This window comes from Vidua macroura, chromosome 6 (genome assembly GCF_024509145.1).
Source record: "Vidua macroura isolate BioBank_ID:100142 chromosome 6, ASM2450914v1, whole genome shotgun sequence".
Classification (NCBI taxonomy): Eukaryota; Metazoa; Chordata; class Aves; order Passeriformes; family Viduidae; genus Vidua; species Vidua macroura.
This window is the reverse complement of record NC_071576.1, coordinates 16,551,554-16,570,664: the sequence shown is the minus strand read 5'-3', so window position 1 is coordinate 16,570,664 and position 19,111 is coordinate 16,551,554. Positions and strand designations below refer to the sequence as shown.

Genomic DNA, 19,111 nt, shown 5'->3' with positions numbered 1-19,111 from the left:
GAGTACAGCAGTATCACACAGAATCTCTCATATATTAGGTATCAGCAAATTGGCTGCAAGCTACTGATCAAGTATTAGAGTTCCCTTGGTAAGCTCAAAAAAGAAAACCAGGATCATAGGATAAATCAAAAGAATGCTATCATAACTGAAAATTTACTCATAATATGTAAAGGCCACATAGCAGAGGTTGTTCTAACAAGCTGCCCTGCTGAATGGATTTTGCATTTCAAAAAATCACAAGTAAAGACTGAAAAGCCTGAATTCTTGACAGAAATAGGACCGGTAGCTTCAGCAAGCCTTAGAGGTCATCCTATCATAGATATTTACCTCAAAAATAAAAATACACCAAATAAAAAACTCATTTCCATAGAAATTATACCTTCACTGTCATTTTAATAGCCAGAATAACAATAATTACAGTCTTAATTTATGAAGACATATGAAAATTGGCAGAAAGACCTCTCACAGTTCAAAGATGTGATATAGGTTTTAAATGGGAGGAAAAAAAATTTGCTTTAACAAGGTCTTTGCCATACTGACTGGTTTCTTCTTTTTATTCACTTTTTGTAAGTTTCAATTTTTTTGGGAAACTTATTGGTGATAATATCCAGATTTAACACTGAATAATTAAGCTGTCCATACCAGAAATTATAATTTCAACCATAAAGTCTCTCAGCTGAAGACTGTTGCTTCTGTAGCTGTAAACTTCTATTCACAACTAAAACTAGGACCTTTGCAGGAGACAAATGAGGAATAACAAAGACAGGCAAAAAAAGTTCAGTGGTACACTAGTTAGACTCCTCTGCTGCATATAACAAAATCATAAAGAAGACTGTAATATAAAAATGAAAGTTTAGACTAGAGCAAGAACAGTCATAATAGGGCAGATCAAGGTCCACTAGTTTGCAATGTCATCATATGAAGAATTTTTTAAAAAGGATAGGGTCATGTGAAATTAACTGAACATCATATCCTGGTGGCTGTTCCAGCTTGAAGAAGCCAGTTATGTCAAAATACCATATTGGTTACTATGCCTCTTGCCACAGCTAGACTAATGATTTCTGCTTTCAAAACACACATGGAACAATGCTACTGAATTTTTCAAGCACGAATGAGATTTGCCTGCCAGCAAATGCCATCAGAACAGGTAATTAAAAGGGACAGCAAGGGCAGCTAAACCTTGAACTGCATTAAGCAAGAAATCTGTGACCTCTACCTCTGTGACCCAAAAATAAAAGCCAATGAAAGGCCACACTCTCAGCTAATGTCAAGATTCAAGAATCCTTCTCACAGACTTTTACAATACCTGTGTTTGCTTTCACAGTGCAATGCAATTGCAATTCTACAAGCAATTATTTAAACAAGTTTCTGGTAACAGATTTTAAAACAAACAACTAGAGTAAAGAAAACAAAAATCTCAATTCTGCAGGCTAAAGAAAATCCAGAAACAACGTATTATTGTTTGGGAGGAACAGAAGTATGTACCACTGTCAACTTGGATGACCAATTTGTACTAGGTTCCTCTCAAAAGCATTGTCTTTTTGAGAAGAGAGAGGCAGTAGTACCAAGAAAGAACAGCATACAAAGCAAAACCTGAAAAACTCATATTTCTTCAACAATAAACAAAATTTTAAGGTATGGAAGAATACTAATTCTGGGAAGAATTCTGCTAGCTGTTACTACAAGCCTTCAACAGTTAATTTTTTCTTTTAATGAAGAAAATAATATAGAACATGTCAATTCAATATTTATCATTTCAGAGGGATCCAGATGTAAAAGGTAAAGAAGTAGGAATGGACAATTTTGCTCAAATGCAATCCATCTGTTTCTAAATTAATTTATGTTTGGCTGTGAATCTCTGGTCACTTAAGTTTTTCAAAGTTTTTTACCTGGCTGACCAAGTTTCATGGAAGTAAGGTATTCACAGTTATTCAAAAGAAAAAAAAATCTATGAGAAGAATGGATTAATGACAAGTGAGTTTCCCCTCAGAAAGTTACTTGTTTTCCCTTTGAAAACAGAATCAGAATTTTTCTGAGTTAACTAGCAACCTAATATCCAATAGAAGATTGGATAACAGACTACTTAACACAGATTGGTGTTTCTCCTCAAAATAGCATTCATTTTTAAATGGTTTATTACAATAGGAAAACAGCATCCTTAAACCAGTCATTGTAAGAAATCATGATCTGTCTTGCAAAAATTCTTAAACAGCACTTTGATATTTTGACATCAAAATCTGGAGAGAAACTACTTTATGCTCTGGTCTTCTGCATTACTGGTCCCTGATGGAAAAGCACAATCTTCTTTGTGATAAGCACTGAAAAGGGAAACCTCTTGAGCAAAGGCTCAAACAGTCAACTGATCACTGATGACCTGGTTTTGCAATTAAATTAGTCCAGCTCAGTGATGTGTCTTTAGAGTGTTTGGCATGTTCTTAATATTCAATTTCAGGACAGTTAAAACTGAGCCAACTGAAGTACAACAAACAAAGCAAAAAAAAAAAAAAAAAAAAAAAAAAAAAAAAAAAAAAAAAAAAACCACAAACAAACAAACAAAAAAAAAACCAAAAAAAAACCAAACAAAAAACTTTTGCCATAGTTTCATTTATTTTTCCAAAACTAATTATCCAGACAGATTTATAACCAATGTTAACTTCTGTGGACTAATTTCACTATTCAGTTTACTCTGACTTTTTTCTCATTGAAGAAATGTAAATCTACTTCTTATAATTGTTTGTTAGGTCTACATCACTGAACAATCCTTTAACTAAAACACAAGCATATGTAGCAAGCCATCTGAAGTATGAATAATTGTACTCATTTTTGCAAGAGAATGCTCAGTGTTGGCGGATGCACTGTCTAATTGCAATGATAAGACATTATCACTTTAATTGGACAACTATAAAGGGTCTTTTAAAGTTAAATGCATAGCTAATCTACTAGGTCACTCACATTAGATTATAGTTCCTAAAGCACTAAATGAGTCAAGTTGTAGTCACTTCCTTCTGTTCTGGATTACCTTTAAACTGAACTAAGAATGTGTACAAATCTCTTCCCAGTCCATCTACCAAAATCCATAGTGGACTAGCCTCCATTTAATCACTTTCCCCATTGGAATGTGCTTTAAAATCTTTTTAAAATACTACTTTTCTTTCCAGAACAGAATATTCACTCTGTCATCAAATAAATGAAAACAATTAATTCAACAGTGAAAAGCATTTGAGTTATAACTAAATTTGCAACTCTTATCAAGAGATTTTCAGATGAAGAAACAACAATGTATAGGAGCTACTCATTCTACACATCAGATAGAAGTACACAGACATCCACCCAACTGTCTTAGGCTTCAATTCAATCATCTGTCATACTGAATATTCATTTTTATATTATTCATTACTAAGGTATTTGTACGCTCACAGACACACTGTTTGAAGACTGACAACATTCAGTATTTACTATCTAATTTTTTAAACTTCATTAAGCAAACACATAAGCTTCAGAAAAAAACTTAAGCTAATGCAGAAAACGTGTACCAATGCAGAAGAACTGAGCACTTCACTACACTATGGAAGAAAGTGTACTTTACTGGATTTAATTTAGAAGAAAAACATTAATTATTATGCATGGTTAAACAGATAATTTTTACAGTAATTAAATACATGTGTTCATATAATTTTGCTTAAGACAAAGATCTCCATGTATACTAAAATAAGATTTTTTTATGTAGTTATAGAACTAAAGGCAATGTGAGGGGAAACAAGGATTTTTAAAAATGAAGTAGCCCTTTAGCAATATACATCAAAATTAAGACCAAACCTGATGACTAGGTTAAACTGATATTGACCAAATCAAAACAATTCCAGAAGTGGAGTTATTAATGAGAAGAAGATATAAAGCTACAAATCCACCAGATAAAGGTAACACACAAGAAACACGATGAAAAGAGACCCCAAAACAACAACTTAGAGTTCTGGGGTTTTTATAGATAAATGTATTATAAGACTTGAGGAAAAAAATGAAAAAACAAACAAACAAACAAAAACAAACAAACAAACAAAAAACCACTGAACTGATTTCACTTGTGCAATGAACAAAATAGTGCTGTAGAAGTTTCAAGTTCTACCAATTCTCCATGTCCTCAATAATAATTTATATTAGTGTCATGTGCAAATGTACTTTGAAACCCAGTTAGACAAACACTAGAGTGAGATGCATGAAAACAAAGATAATTTTATCTTTTTTATGCCAATTTTCTTTACAATCCAGATGAGATTTTAAAATCATATACACTAGCCTTAAATTCACCACGGGGTTAAGAATACAAATGCCATAAAAAGCAATACTGAATCTCTTTCAATCTCTTAATCTCTTACCAAATCCCTCTATTTGATTAGGTTAGTAAAATTGTAGGTGTTCATAAGCTTTTAAATAAAGTTTGCATCAAAAGTAATTTCATACTTAAATACCGTGATACTGACCTACCCTATGTGAAAATTCCTTTTTACTGAACTACTTTATTCCAGTCAGGTTGTTTTTTCTTTTTGCATGTAAATAAAAGCATATTGCTTCATTTTAAAGAAAAAGACAACACCACTGTTGATTCAGTTGTAAAAGACAAATCTCAGGTTTTAGCAAAGCAGTACCATACAATACTTTAAAGGTCTTAAAGCTGCACTGCTTTAACTTGGATGTTTAATTCTCACATGCTATTTTCACATAATAACTAAAACAGAGAGAATATTTCACAATGCACTCTTCACACATGCTTCAGTAGCTGTGTAGCAGAAATCAATAGCTTTCTGTTTTCCTCCAAGTCACAGGCACTTGCTTCCTTTCACTCAAACAGTGCTTAAGGAAAAGCAGCTTCCCACCTCTCCACTGTAGAACAGTCAATCTGCTGTAATTATTGTAGTCCTGTTTGGGTCATTAGCTGCCCGGTACATGGAAATCTTTAACAGTCATCAGATTATAGCAGAGATAATGAAAATATTGAATCATGCTATTTTCTAGCAAGCATCACTAACTACAAAACTATCCAAACTTCATAAATACATGGTGAAATATTTCTCTCTAATAAGAACTCTAAGTATAGCACATATCTCTATTATGATAATTTTTATCCCTTTTTAATAACCTAAGTAAAACTTGTTTCAGACAATCAATCCAAAGAGAGGGTTACTAGAATAAATTCCAGTTGCTTAAGTATACATTTCTAATGGCAGAATTCTTGCAAGAAGCAGGTGGACCATGAAAGACATGTGAAGAAAGGGAGAGAAATGAAAGTACACTGCTCTGATTGAATTGCAAATGCTACACCTTTATCTGACTTACACAGTTATGTAATTTTATTTAAAAGTGTTACCCTAAGTGAGCATGAAAGCAGCTATACAGGCAAATTCTACCTGTTGTGAGTACATTGGTTCAGAAGTGTAAGTATCTATTGTAATGAATTTAAAGTGCTCTAGTAGTAGCTTCATTATCTACAAAAATACAATATGAAATGTGAATTTCTATGTGTAAATACATCATTTTAATTGTGTTTAAATTCAGTAGCTAAATTACAATAGCACACATGAAAATTTAAGTCAAATGCAGACAATTTCTTAGATTTTGAAAGCAAACAACACAATCGCAATTACTTTTTTTATTAAAGGAAACATGAGAACTGTTGATATTTTTTACAGGGAGGACAAATATAAAATGTAAAAGAGAAGAAAAGAAAAAATATAGTTAAATGAACACATTTATCAGGTATATACTGAAAACAGAATGGATTAGAGTCAGAAGAACCAACATTAAATTTTCAAGGAGCAAGATGGCTTTATTTAATGACTGGAGAAAGAGGAATCCAATTCAGAGTGTGGATAAAGCAAACAGACTATCCAAGTCCTCCCCTTTCCTTACGCTGCTTGTAAATGATGTGCCAAAGGTGAGCACAGGCGAGATGTGCTTCTTAAAAAAAAATGGTTTGAGACTTTAAGGTTCTCATTCATTATAACATTCTTAACACAGTGAAGATTAGGCTTCATTCAGCTTTGGATCAGAAGCTGGGGTACTGTTCCTTTTCTCACCCCTCAGCACAGTAATGCCAGTACTTGACTTTGTCTCTTGTGCCTAGCACAGTTCTTCTCACAGCTCCAACAGGTCCCACTCTCCCTAGCCACACCTTTCACTATCATTCTTTCCTGATGAAAACTGCATCTCTCTGCACTTACTCTCTGGAACAGGTGTGGCAATCTGCTGCTAATCCCTTCTCATACCAGTTGAACCTCCTCTTGGTTTCGTGCTGTAACTTAGAAGGAATATACTGACATTATCTCTACAACTTCCCTGCTTCAAAAAGTAAAATTTAATATCTTTTAAAATGGTCCCTCCTAAATCCTACCACACTCCATTTGAAATGCAAATATTCTAGAGGAAACTATCAGCTATCTATTTTTAGAAAATTCTTCTGCTGCTTCTAACAAAGACTTTTAGATGTGCAGTCCCAGATTTCAATACCTGTGAAACCTAATGTGAAAGCCAAAAAACATCCATTTTAAAATTTTCTCAGAAGTAAAATCCTGCACACTTTTGACTCTCTGAAATCTAAAAAGCCTATTTGGAGATAGAACTGTACGTTACAAATAATTAACAGCTAACATCAATACTCAGAGATCACTGTTAGGTACTATGTACTTACTTAGTAAGAAATAAGCTTTTATCCTAAAAGCTTGCAATTAAGCTTATTAAAAGTGACACAAAGACATGAGAAAAAGACAAGATAATAATACATTAATTATTATTAGCATAAGGAAGAGTCATAGCATGCCGTTTGCCTAGTCATTCCAACAAATTAGCACAGTCAAGCTTTTTTTTTTAAAAAGCAACTGAAAATGAAAACGTGACTTTTCAGACTTATGCAGGTCTTTCCTTTTTCATGTCAAGGGCAGCAGAAGAAAGTATGAAAGCTTTTCAGGGAAAACTAGAACAAAGATGTATGACAACACTGGCAGGCCTAAAAACAATAAACTGAAAGCTCAAAACCTAGTAACAGAGACAACCAGAATTTGTTCTATGACATAGGAGTCTGGAATGCAGGATTTCCATCCTTTTTAAATGTGCTTAGGATTGCAATGAGACTTTGTCATCTTGCTCAATTCTGTCCACACCTACCGGAGAGCCAAATACTCACCTCATCAGTAAGAAACTCCTTACTTAGACCGAAGTCTGTCAGCACCACATGGCCATCAGAATCAAGGAGAATATTCTCAAGTTTTATATCCCGATATATAATCCCCAACTGCAAACAGAATATAAGAAAAAGTATTTCCAAATAGTGTAACCACATCAAGAAGATGTTGCTGAATGCTTTTACATATAAAGCCACCAAAATTTACATTATTAAGGTAATCTGACATATGGAAGTTGCACTTCAAAACACACAATTTTTAAAAGCCTTTGAAGAAATAACTAAAATTACATTAAAAATCTTGGAAATTACACTGTGCATTAATGTCTTAAAATTTCAAGGACATACTGTATATCCCTTGAATCTAAAAGTGACCAAATACTTGCTGTTGAGCGCAAAACTCATTTCTCCTTTCATTAAGAATGAAAATGGATGCTTCTGTTATATGGCCTAGACATAGACCCTACATATATGCATGCTTTGTAATAGTCTACAAATCCACTTATTACTTCTGAGAACTTTAACACTTTTCATGTCTACAGCTGTGCTAGAACTCTACTATTCAGTTGTGTAGAAACAAGGATAACTGAACATTACAACCCAAAACCTGTTCATGTTCACTACAAATTACTTTTAGTGACATACACCAGTTCACAAGGATTACTAAAAATGAACAAATCATTTGTCAATAACACTACTCTTCACCCTGAAGGCAAAAAATTGTGGCCTTAATCTGCTGCACAAAGAGGGACACTTCATTGGGGGTGATTTCTAATTATACAGCTAATGTCCCATTGCTAGATAAAGTTACTTTCAATTTAAAACAATGTAAAACAATAGTTCTCCTTATTACCTTTATATGACACAAAAAGAATACAGCTATAAGTCCTCAAAATCAGCACCAGAATAAAGTTATTTTACCTTATGGAGATGTTCAAGTGCCAAAACAATTTCCCCGATGTAAATTTGCACCTCATTTTCTGAGAATCTCTCTCTGTGTGAAAGATGAGTAAACAATTCTCCTCCATTTATATAGTCTAAAAAAATAGAACACAGAACCTTATAATTTCATTTTCTGACAATTTTATTTTCTTATTGGAATACTATTAGGTACTTTGCAAGCTACTTAGTAACACATTCTACTATCAGATGCTTTCCTTAATTGTAATTCACTAGTACTTCATTATGTTGTACAATATTCAATTTCTTTCTTAGAGAAATGAAGGAAGAACAAGAGTCACTTCTGAATAAGCATCAAAACCATAAAATAAGCTTCAACTACTCCTAAATTATAAAGATGAGTTTTTTCACAAAAATCAGTCTTTTAGTTATTTAAGAATATGAAAAGAAAGAAGCACAAATCATACCTACAAACAGAACCCTTGCAGACTCTCATGAAATACTCTGATGAGTAACAAGGCAGACTAACACAAAGAAAAGCAATTCAGAAAGCAGGTATTAGGGGAAATAATCAGCTATGGACAATTACAAATTTTTTCCTTCACAAGGGAAACCTTGATGGCAAAACTTACTGCAGGAGATTATTTCCACATACACTCCCTCATGGAAACCACACTTTCATTCTTTGCAGGCTATAACACAAGATTTTTCCCACAGTAAGGGAGAGGAGAAAAAAATTATTACAACAGAGCTCCACTGTAACACAAACATATTTTAGATGTAGAGCTGTTTATGATAGCAGTGTACATTACAGCCATTAATTTGCGATCTCACAGCCCCCATTACTGTATTTGCGATCTACATACACAGAGCAGGGAACATGCCCCACAAAATCTTACTCCGTATTTTCCTGAATATTGTTTCTATAGATTTGTTGGTATAAAACACAAATCCATAAAAGGGGTCCAATACTATTTTAAGTTAATAGTTTGAAGGAAAAAAAACATATACACAAATTACACATATTCTGATCTCTCTCCACTTTTCAGATCTCCAGTTCTCTCTTTGAAAAGGAATAGTAGTGGAATTAAATGAGAAGGATTATTTTTCTAGACCAACAAGCAAATAAAAAAGATTTAATGAAGTATAAATAACCCCCATTTTACAATTGCTTCCTTCTTCTAAAAAACTTCATGTAGAAAAAGGTAACAGTAACATTTTTTTTTAAATATTTCTAGCCAGAACTGCTAATTTAGTAGAAGGGAAGCATTGAATTGCCATTGAATTGTTCTAAGGACTGTGACAGATCCAAATCAAAGCTGCCACAGAAGGGGCACAACAAACTTAATTCTATCCAGGTTGTAACACTAACCACAACCCAATGAAACAAACGGTCTTCAAATTCTTGCTGTGAGATCAAATGTATCACTGGCACAACAGAAAAAAAAAAAAACCTGGTTACTTCAGGATAATCTGACCTGTCAGGTGAAGTTTATTTAGCTATTTTTTAAAGCATTAGACGTTTAACCTTCTGTGACAAGCTCTGTAAAGAATTGATGGTACTCACATGGATACAACACTTTGTTTGTTCCATATAGTTTAAAGCCAACATAAAAACTGGAATCAACTCCCAATTCTGTTTTCTGGAAATCTGGCAGAAATGCAGCTGCATGTCTGCACTTGATTCAGTCTAAATTCATATAGCTATGTAATCTGACGGCATGAAGAACTGTACTAAATATTGCACCGAGGCTCCAATTCGCAAACCTCTAAAAACTAAAATGGCAGGTAGCTCACACACTAAATTCAGCCCAGTACAAAAACAAGACAAATACTGGTTTCCCCCAAAATCCAGAAGCCTCTGAAACACTTAAATTCCAAAAGTAAACTCAAGTGATTTACACAGACTTACATGGTAAGACATGAAACACTTGTAACAAATAGTTTGGGTTTTTCCCTCTCAGGGAGGGTATGAAGCTCAGTTGATTTATAAAGTAGCTTTACATCACATTAAGGAGGAGAAATTTTCACTGTTACAGAAAGTCATTAAAAGAATTTTTTAAACTAATTATTCCTACTTTCTGCTGAAAATGAAGGAAAAAAGGACCTTTCTGGCCCAAACAGATATGCTGAGAATGGATGAAAAAGAAAAAAAACCAAAACAAAAGGCCATAATTATATCTTAGCTATGAACCTCTTGCTTCAAACATCACCTCAACATTGCATTATGGTGGACACGTGCCCTGTCTGCACTACCTGCTATGCAGCGTTCTTCAGAACTACTGGGCCTGCTCCTTTTTGACTCTTAGGAAATATAATATCAAACTTAATTTTCTTTCATACAAGAGGCTTTTATAGCCTTCTAATTATGCTTATCACCTAAACTTCCCCCTACTATGTATTTATTTTTAGGCAACTACATCTATCTCAGGTTTGAGGGGGTTTTTTTGTTTGGGTTTTCCCTCTTTTATTTTTTTAATATTTCTTATGGGATGTAATGTGCATTTTAGCAAAAAAATACCTGGACTTAAAGAATGGTTCCATAATATTTATAATAATTATTCACATTTTCTCTCACTTAATATTTCTTTTTTTTTCCAAATTGTTAGTCAATAACTTTAAATAAAATATAAATTTCAAAACCTTCATTTTTAACAGTTGCTATCAAGGAATCACAAAGCCATTAATATATTTCTAACTATTTATTTGTGACAATCTTTTATTTATTTCTTTAATATCCTAGTCAGAGGAATTTGCAATTACAATTTTCAATTCTCATTTTCAAAAGGAGTTTAGTGAACACTCCATTTCAATTCTACATATTTATTATTTCACTGCAGTATATGAAACTAAGGTATGTGCATAGAAGACCTTTCTAAGAATTGATAGCTAGAGGTGTATATTAATTTAACATTAAGAAAAATTTTGCTAATTTGATGTAAATCAGACTGTTAATAAAGGTAAAAAAAATGAAGTTATGGATAAAAAGGAACGCAAAACTTGCACTTCAATTAAAAGGCAATTTACTTCCTCAAATGTTTCACTAGAAAAGTGTATTATGAAACGAAGCCTTTAATTAATCCTTCATTTTGCAATTCTTTTAAAATACTCTATGTAAGAAGGTTTTTAAAATTGCTGGCAATTTTCTTACAGATATACTTCATACACCAAACACTAAAACTTGCTGCTAATCTGAAAGTTAGAAATATTTCTAAAATTAGAGTAGTACCAAACCTTAGGAACAAGCTCCACTTTCAGCACAGACTTGTGTGATTTTGGACTGTCTCTTAATGCCCAAAAATTGACACAGGCAGGTATCTCAATACTCAAAGATCAAATTACCTCATAACAAAACATTTAACAAAGCAAATGTTTCCAGGTCATTGATGAATATTCATATACATTTTTTGCTGCATATAAGTCACAGATAACCACTATCCTCTCCAAGTCAGAGTAGCACTCTCAAGCTCAAACAGGAAAACCACAAACACAGACACTGCTGAAGATGAACAGTATTTTACTTCCTATGCTTTCTCATGCAATCTCCAAACACACTGTTCTTTAGACCACATTAAAAAAACCTTATAAAACATGAAGATAAAAGAGGTCTTTTTTTTTTTTTTTCTTAAGAACTTGAATCCTGAAGAGTACTCACCTAAAATGAGATGAAGCTTTGTATCTGTCTGGAAGGCATAATGTAACGTGACCAAAAACGGTGATTGCCTAATGTGCTCCAAGACTTGTCGTTCTGTCCTCGTGTGCTCAGTTGTTTTGGCTTTTTGAACTATTGTTGCTTTCTTCAATACTTTCATGGCATACAGTTTTCCAGCATCATGGCCGCTTACTTTCCTCACTAGGAATACTTTTCCATAGGCTTAAAAAGTGGGGAGAAAAAAACCCCAAAAATAAAGAAAAGAAAGAAGAAGAGACAAAAACCACAAATTACCTACTTATACTACAGATCTGGCTAATGCATTATTACTTTCAATCACTCATTGTTATGGCAGACAGTAATCACTCAGGCTAAAAATCTACTAAAACACTTTTCCTCTTTCAGATTGACCTCTTTTGAGCAAAATTTCAAAAAATTACTTCATAAGTGAATACTGCAAGAGTGGAAAAAGCAATTGAACTTCTTCAGTATTTAAAAACATTTTTAAAAGCTGATGATTTGTCCTTTGTAATAACCTAAAACATCCATACCTAGAATTAAGCAAGAGTTCCAAGTAAGAGATGCTATTTTTTGTCCTTTAAATACTCTGCTCATATTTGCACAACTTATACACTTTCATTACTGGTTTTATAGCACTGAACTTACAAAAACCCATAGAAAAGCCAATTAATTCTTCCCATCTGTATTTCATGCATAGGAGCTTTCCGAGGCTCTCATACTGGATTTAAAAGGACTTCTGGGAATTCTACATAAATAAATTTTATACCTTTACCAGGCAAACCTGTAGAAACCATACAGGTTAGAATTAGTGTGCAGTTGCTGGGCCATGACCTCACTGCAATTACAGAGATATGGTGAGATATCTTAACTGGAATACTGTCATGGATGGCTACATACTTTTTAGGAAAGAGGCCAGAAAGGCAAGGTGGTGGAGTTCTCTTTATGTAAGACAGCAACCAAAATGAATCAAGCTTTGCCTAGGGGTAGATGAAGGAGGACCCAAGAGCTTATGGGTAAGAATTAAGGGGAAGGCTAAAATGGGTGTTTACTACAGGCCACCTGATTAGTAAGAGGAAGTAGATGAGGCCTTCCACAGACAGTAGGAAGTAGCTGTCACCATCACAGGCCAACAATTCTCATAACCACCCCTACAGCTGTTGGAAAAGCATCACAACTTGGCACGCAGGAGCCCAGGAGGTTCCTGCAGAGCACTGATAACTTTGACATAGGTGGTAGGGAAGCCCACAGGGAGAGATGTGCTGCTGGATCTTGTATTAAGAAACAAAAAAGGACTGGTTGGGGATGTGATGGCTGGAGGCAGCCTTGATTGCAGTGCCCATGAGATGGAGGCGTTCAGGATTCTGCATGAAAGAAGCATGGTAAGGATTAAGTAGGATTATAGCACCGGACTTCAGGAAAAATAACTCTGGCACCAATCTTCAAGGGCCGACTTGGAGGAATCTCATAGGTTAGGTCTCTAGAAGGTAGGGCAGGTTCAAAAGAGATGGTGAATATTCAAGTAGCACTTCCTCTATGCTTAAGGACATCCCTGATCTTAATAAGACATTAAGCAAAGGGGGGCTGGAGACCTGAATGGATGGGCAAAGCACTTCTGGCAAAACTCAGAGGATAAGGAAGTTTACAGAATGTGGGAAAAGGGTCAGGCAACTTAGGAAGAATTTAGGAATATTGTCAGAGTATGGCAGAGTATGTGTCAAGGAAAGCAAAGGTCCACTTGGAATTAAATCTGGTAAGGGATATCAAGGACAAGAGGGGCTTCAAGAATATCAGTAGCAAACGGAAGACTTAGGCAAATGTGGGCTCACTGCCCAATGAAGTAAGCGCCCTGGTGACAAAAGGTACAGAAAAAGCAAAGTTACTGAACACCTTTGCTTCTTACTCACTAATAAGGCTGGCCCTCAGGAATCCCAGGCCCTGGGGGCTTTCCCTTGTTTGAAGATAGGGTTAGGCAAACCTGACACCCACAAATTCATGAGCCCTGGAGGGATTCACCCCTGAGTGCTGAGGGATTTAGCACATGTTAGTGCTATACCACTCTCCATTGTCTTTGAAGGGTCATGGAAAACAGGAAAGGTTTCTGAGGACTGAAGAACAGCCAATGCCATGCCAGTCTTTAAAAAAGCAAGAAAGAAGATCCAGGAAACCATAGGCGAAGCAGCTCACCTTCATCCCTGGAAAGGTGACGGAACACCTGAAAGTAACTATGAAATGGTTGACTTATTTAGATCAAGCTACTTAACAAGTTCTCTTACAAAAAAGGTTTTTAAAACACTAAAAAGTTATGGGTGCAAAGGGCAGAATCCTCTAAAAAATTAAGGGCTATTAGAAGACAAAAAATTAAAAGGTTAAAAACAAATATTCAGCTTTTTCAAAGAAAGCAAGTCACCACAAGAATTCATCCTGCCTGATTCAGTCATATATGAACAAGTCAGGAAAAAAATGTGCTTGGTTTAGTAAATTATGCAATGCAACAGAAATGGAAGCTGATTGCTGAAAATTACCACAGTATCAAAATACTAAGTAGATAAAAAAATGGCAGAGAAAATTTCAAGCAGTGAACACGTAATCCGCATGAAGTATCGTAATAGCACATAGTGCTAGAACCAAGGAGAGAAAAAACACCAGAAGTTACCAAAGACCACCCCAAATACACTGTTAGTAACTTCAAGGAAAGTACTGAAGAAATGACACAAGTGTACCCACACCTTCAACACAAACCCAGAAGTCCCTTATGCTGTGGTAAAAATCTTTGTGTGCTCCTGTCTTGAATGAAGCACACTATTTTGGTACCTTCTCTCTTCTGTCCCCAACTACCCTGCTCCCATCAGAAAAAAAAAAAAAAAAGTATAAAACATTAGGAAACTATAAAAGAACTCCTCTAAACATGAAGGGAACTAAATATACTCCCATTTTAGTCTGAAAAAGGTAGAGTACTTAAGAAGAATCTAACAAAATTAAAGAAGAAAAATTAAAAATTCTAAGATGGTCAGTAAAGAACAAATTTTCATTATTTTTAGAAACAAAATAACTAAGGCAACAAATTAAATCATTAGGTATCAGCATTAAAAACTATGCCAAGCACACAAATATGCAGTTGAGCTGTGGAACTACTGTTACATGATACTGCAGCTGTCAAAAATGCAGATGAATTAAAAAAGATTACATAAATCTCTGAAGGAGAGGAAAGCACAGCAAACTCTAAAGAGAATCTCTGGCTCAGGCAGACCCCTAACTGCAGGCTGCTACAAGCTCACTAAGGAAATCATCATTGTAAGCCTCTCCTTAAGCCATAATGAGACAGAAAAACTAACCAGCTCATTGTTTTGTCCCATCCTTGTCAATACCTTCACACTATTTTCTCAAAGAGAATGCTCAAATATCTCAAACCTGAAAATACACTGGACAAGTGTATACAGTCCTGATGTGAGACACTCCAATTTAGTTGGCCTTTTAAAAAGCTATAGAATACAGAGCTCCCAATAAGCATCACATGCAACTCCAGATTTCTTTCTGAATTTTTTCCAGATGGGTAATTTGGAGTTTTTAACTACCAAATGACATGAGAGCTTCTTTCCTAGATCTGAGTTCTACTTCAGTAAGTATACAGAACTGATACTGCTCATATACTGAACAATTCTTTCTAAGAAGTTCTTTACCTGACTCATTGCACCCTAAGGAATCATGCTTCCCTTCTTTACAGAATTCATTATCCGCAAAAAAAGCTTTCATAAAATAAGTTTTCATAACGTATCTATCAAGAATGGCAAATAGAGTCAGAATAGGTGACATCTTTCTATTTTGTGACATATGCAGGACAGTCTCTTTCAAGCTTTTGCATTTTGTGTTGCATTCTCCAACTCTGCAGTTACGAGCTCTCAAGTGTACATAAGCCAGACTGAATGGTCATCAGTTACTCATCACCAGGGAACAGGAATTTTATGTTGGAGAACATATTAAATTAAATATTAAACATATTAAATTAAAATGAACAAAAGTCTCATGATTGTAACACTTGGCTACCTGTGATTCTGTAGTAGACACAACAGGACACTATGTGAAAGAATGAGTGTTACTGTTGTATCTTTAATCACATTCTATAAAAACATATAATAATGCATCTTAAGTGAGAGAATGCAGTACCTACTACAGCTTTTCATGTAGTATCAGAGAAAATGATCTGGTTAGTGTAATAGCTGTAAGAATCTCTAGAAACTATACTCTTGTTGCCATAAAACTTTGCCATGGAACAAATTATTTCTTCAGGAATCTGAAAAGGACTGACAGAATGATGATGATTCTCAGCATTTTTAATGAGAATAAATCTTAAGTAGCACTATTTTAATCAAATGACTCATAATATATCCAACACCAGAATCTCTGATAGCACCACAAGAAATCTACTTAAAAGACAACACTAAAAGCCATTTATTTAAGTGGCAGCAAGGAGAGAGTGCATAAGTCAATTGCAATATTCTCACCCAACAATTGTACTTCAGCAAAGCTTTTTTAATTTCTCAAAGAGCATTTTAATGTTCATTCTCATAAAATCTCATGCACACCTCATCTACTGCCAAGGCAGAAATATTCAGCAGGTAATATATGCCCAAAATGAATCACACACAATCACTAAATATCCACCCCTCAAATTCATTGAAAATACATTAAATGATAGAAAAACTACATACACAGACACAAACTTTGTTAGACTGACCTGACAGCTTAAGAGAAATAAAATAAAAATTTAAAGAATAGTTATCAGCCTTTATGGATGACTAAGAGATTTCATACCAGCAATTTATACCAAATTTGCACTCAATTAGTGAGATAGAAAAATATAATTGGGTGCTAAAACTTCCCATTTACTACTGCCCCTTCCATGAATACAAATTCATAGTAATAGATCATAAGTATATATAAGCATACATAAACATAATTATGTATATGAGAATTTATATTCATAGTAATATATATAATTGAATATATATCATTCTAAGTAACAATTCAGCAGGTCATTAGAATAGTCTAAAATACATGCTTGCTGAAAGACAATGAGTTAATATGAAGTGTTCTTTGCTTCTTTCTGTACAAATGCAAGCACATTAAGGCATTGCATCACATCAGCTGATTCTTACAGAGGAAAAGGAGCACAATTCTTACTGTTTATAGCACACTGGATGGTTTCTGTGGACTCCTAAATCCATCAAAACTTTACATTTGCATCCATAATTTTTAAATTAATCTTTTCAAGTGCTAATATAAACTACACCTCTTTATTAAAGCACTTTTTATACTGTCAGTGTAAGAATAAGCACAAGACTACAAAGGAAAGGGCTCAGAGGTACAGAATATTTAAGGATTTGAACAAATGTCATTGTATTTTTTCATGATATATGCCTAATGACATCTTTGCTCTGCAATTTGAATTTAGATTTAATCTGCCTAAGGAATTTGGAGGCAGAACTCTTACTGTGCTAGTATCAGTCCATATGAATTAAAAATTGGGATATGACAAAGTTAGAAAAAGCATATAGCTCCAGCAGCTAAAAATGGGGGGGAAAGCCAAACAGAAACCTTAACAAGCCTTAACTAATAGCATTCTGAATATTTCAAATTTATTGTCTATGTCCAAACTGTCAAAAACAAGGCATTCTCTGTCATCTTTCCTTAGATATCAGATAGGCAAGTATCATTAATGGAATTTTTTCAACATTATTACTTACTCTGAGAATAAATTCCCTCTCCCACTAAACAAGTGAATAATGATTAATATGAAAGGCAAAAAGTGACAGGAAAGGGTAAGTTGCATCTTAAAATGTACTTTACATCAGCATTTTGCTTTTGGTTTTTTTAATCTTCTTTTAAGGTAAATTTATTACAGTAAATAGTTATGGTAGACAATACATGCCTAACTTTTTTTGTTCATTTTTAAAGAATGTCAGCTTTTAGAAGGCAGCACTCAAATACAAGACAGTCTACCACTGGATATGGATACCATTAGTTTTTAATTATTAAAAAAAAATAAGGTAAATAATTTTCTTCTAAAATTGTTTTAAAGGTACTGCATACCACTGAAGTTTGATGAAGTCAGAACAACCAAGAGCTGCCTGGGATCATCATCTTACTTTCTTCTTTCCTTCTTAAACATAAGGCTGTTTTTGCTATTCTCTCTGGCATTAGTTCCAATATGAATCTTTGCTATTGATCTCCAATTTAATCTAAAGATTTTTTTCAGAATTCTCAGGTCTATGAAAAGGACAAATTTGTCCAGGTTCTTAGATTGAACACAGCCCCCTCTTTTCAGTCTGTTCTTCATGCAGAAAACCAATTTTCCATTTCCAAGCCCTGTCTCCAATTAGCCATCCCACCTACCATTCAGTATACATTCTAGCTGTCCTCAGCAGAAACTGAAGTAAAATATTTAATTGGAGTTTGGAATTATTTTTAGACACACACTAATTTTGTCTCACTCTCCTGAGCACAGTATCCCCATTTCTTCCTCCTCCTTTTATGAGAGAATATTTTCTTCAATATGCTTTGAAAGAACTAACTTCATTTCACAGTCTTAACTTTATCAAAATACTTTCTGACCTCTTAGATGAAACTTCATTGTATGTTCTTGCATAACAAGATTTTTGAGATGATTATTTAAATCTGATATTCATCCCACTAATTTTGTTCCCTTCATATGAATAAATCCTTCAGATACTAAGGATCTTCCACATATAAGGTGAATATCCTTCCCACATAAGCACTTAAATCCAGAAGAGCACATATAAAACATTCTCTCATATATGGTAGTTAGATTCTTGTTTCTCATTATTGTTAGTCTTCATTAGTGGACTGCAGTTCAAAAGGTAGAATGGATTATAAGTACACATGCCCAAGAACCAATTTTATTGTCTCTTTTTAACCACAGCTGAAAGAGTGAACGAAAGTGGCATTCATTAAAGTTCAGTAGAAAAAAAGGAATAATCCATTGGTAGGAAAATGTATGAACCAGAATGCACTCTACACTGTTTTTCTTTTTTTAAAAACACATTTTCAAAGAATGAGGCAAATAAGCCAAACGGTTAAAAACACATTTTCAAAGAATGAAGCAAATAAGCCAAGTGGGCGTGCATAAATCAACACAGCCACCTTCTCCTGTTGTTCCTTCCCTGGCTTTGGGAAGCAATTAGATTACTTTGCTGAAAAATAATGTTCTTCTATAGAATAGGCTCTAGTTTTCTTTGTCACAGGGAGAAAGGCTTTAACTAGATAGGAGGGACAAACTGGAAACACGAACATGGACAGGAAACCTGAAAATTCCATATTAGCAAGGCTATAACAGTAACAGAAAGAGAAAA

At 34.2% G+C, this 19,111-nt stretch overlaps 1 protein-coding gene across 7 annotated transcripts in view; it reads right to left on the bottom strand.

Moving 5' to 3' along the window:
- The window catches only part of RPS6KA5 (ribosomal protein S6 kinase A5), a 64,913-nt gene that overhangs the window by 31,234 nt on the left and 14,568 nt on the right, over positions 1 to 19,111 (bottom strand). For 4 of the 7 annotated variants that reach the window (XM_053980132.1, XM_053980138.1, XM_053980133.1 and 1 more), the window contains exons 3-5: positions 11,727 to 11,945; positions 8,093 to 8,208; positions 7,175 to 7,282 (exon numbers count right to left, since the gene is read on the bottom strand). In XM_053980132.1, coding sequence (XP_053836107.1) covers positions 7,175 to 7,282; positions 8,093 to 8,208; positions 11,727 to 11,945 — 443 coding nt within the window. Of the gene's footprint in view, positions 1 to 7,174; positions 7,283 to 8,092; positions 8,209 to 11,726; positions 11,946 to 15,421; positions 15,430 to 19,111 lie in introns of those variants that run through there. The other 3 variants (XM_053980135.1, XM_053980136.1, XM_053980134.1) reach the window with 2 other exon arrangements.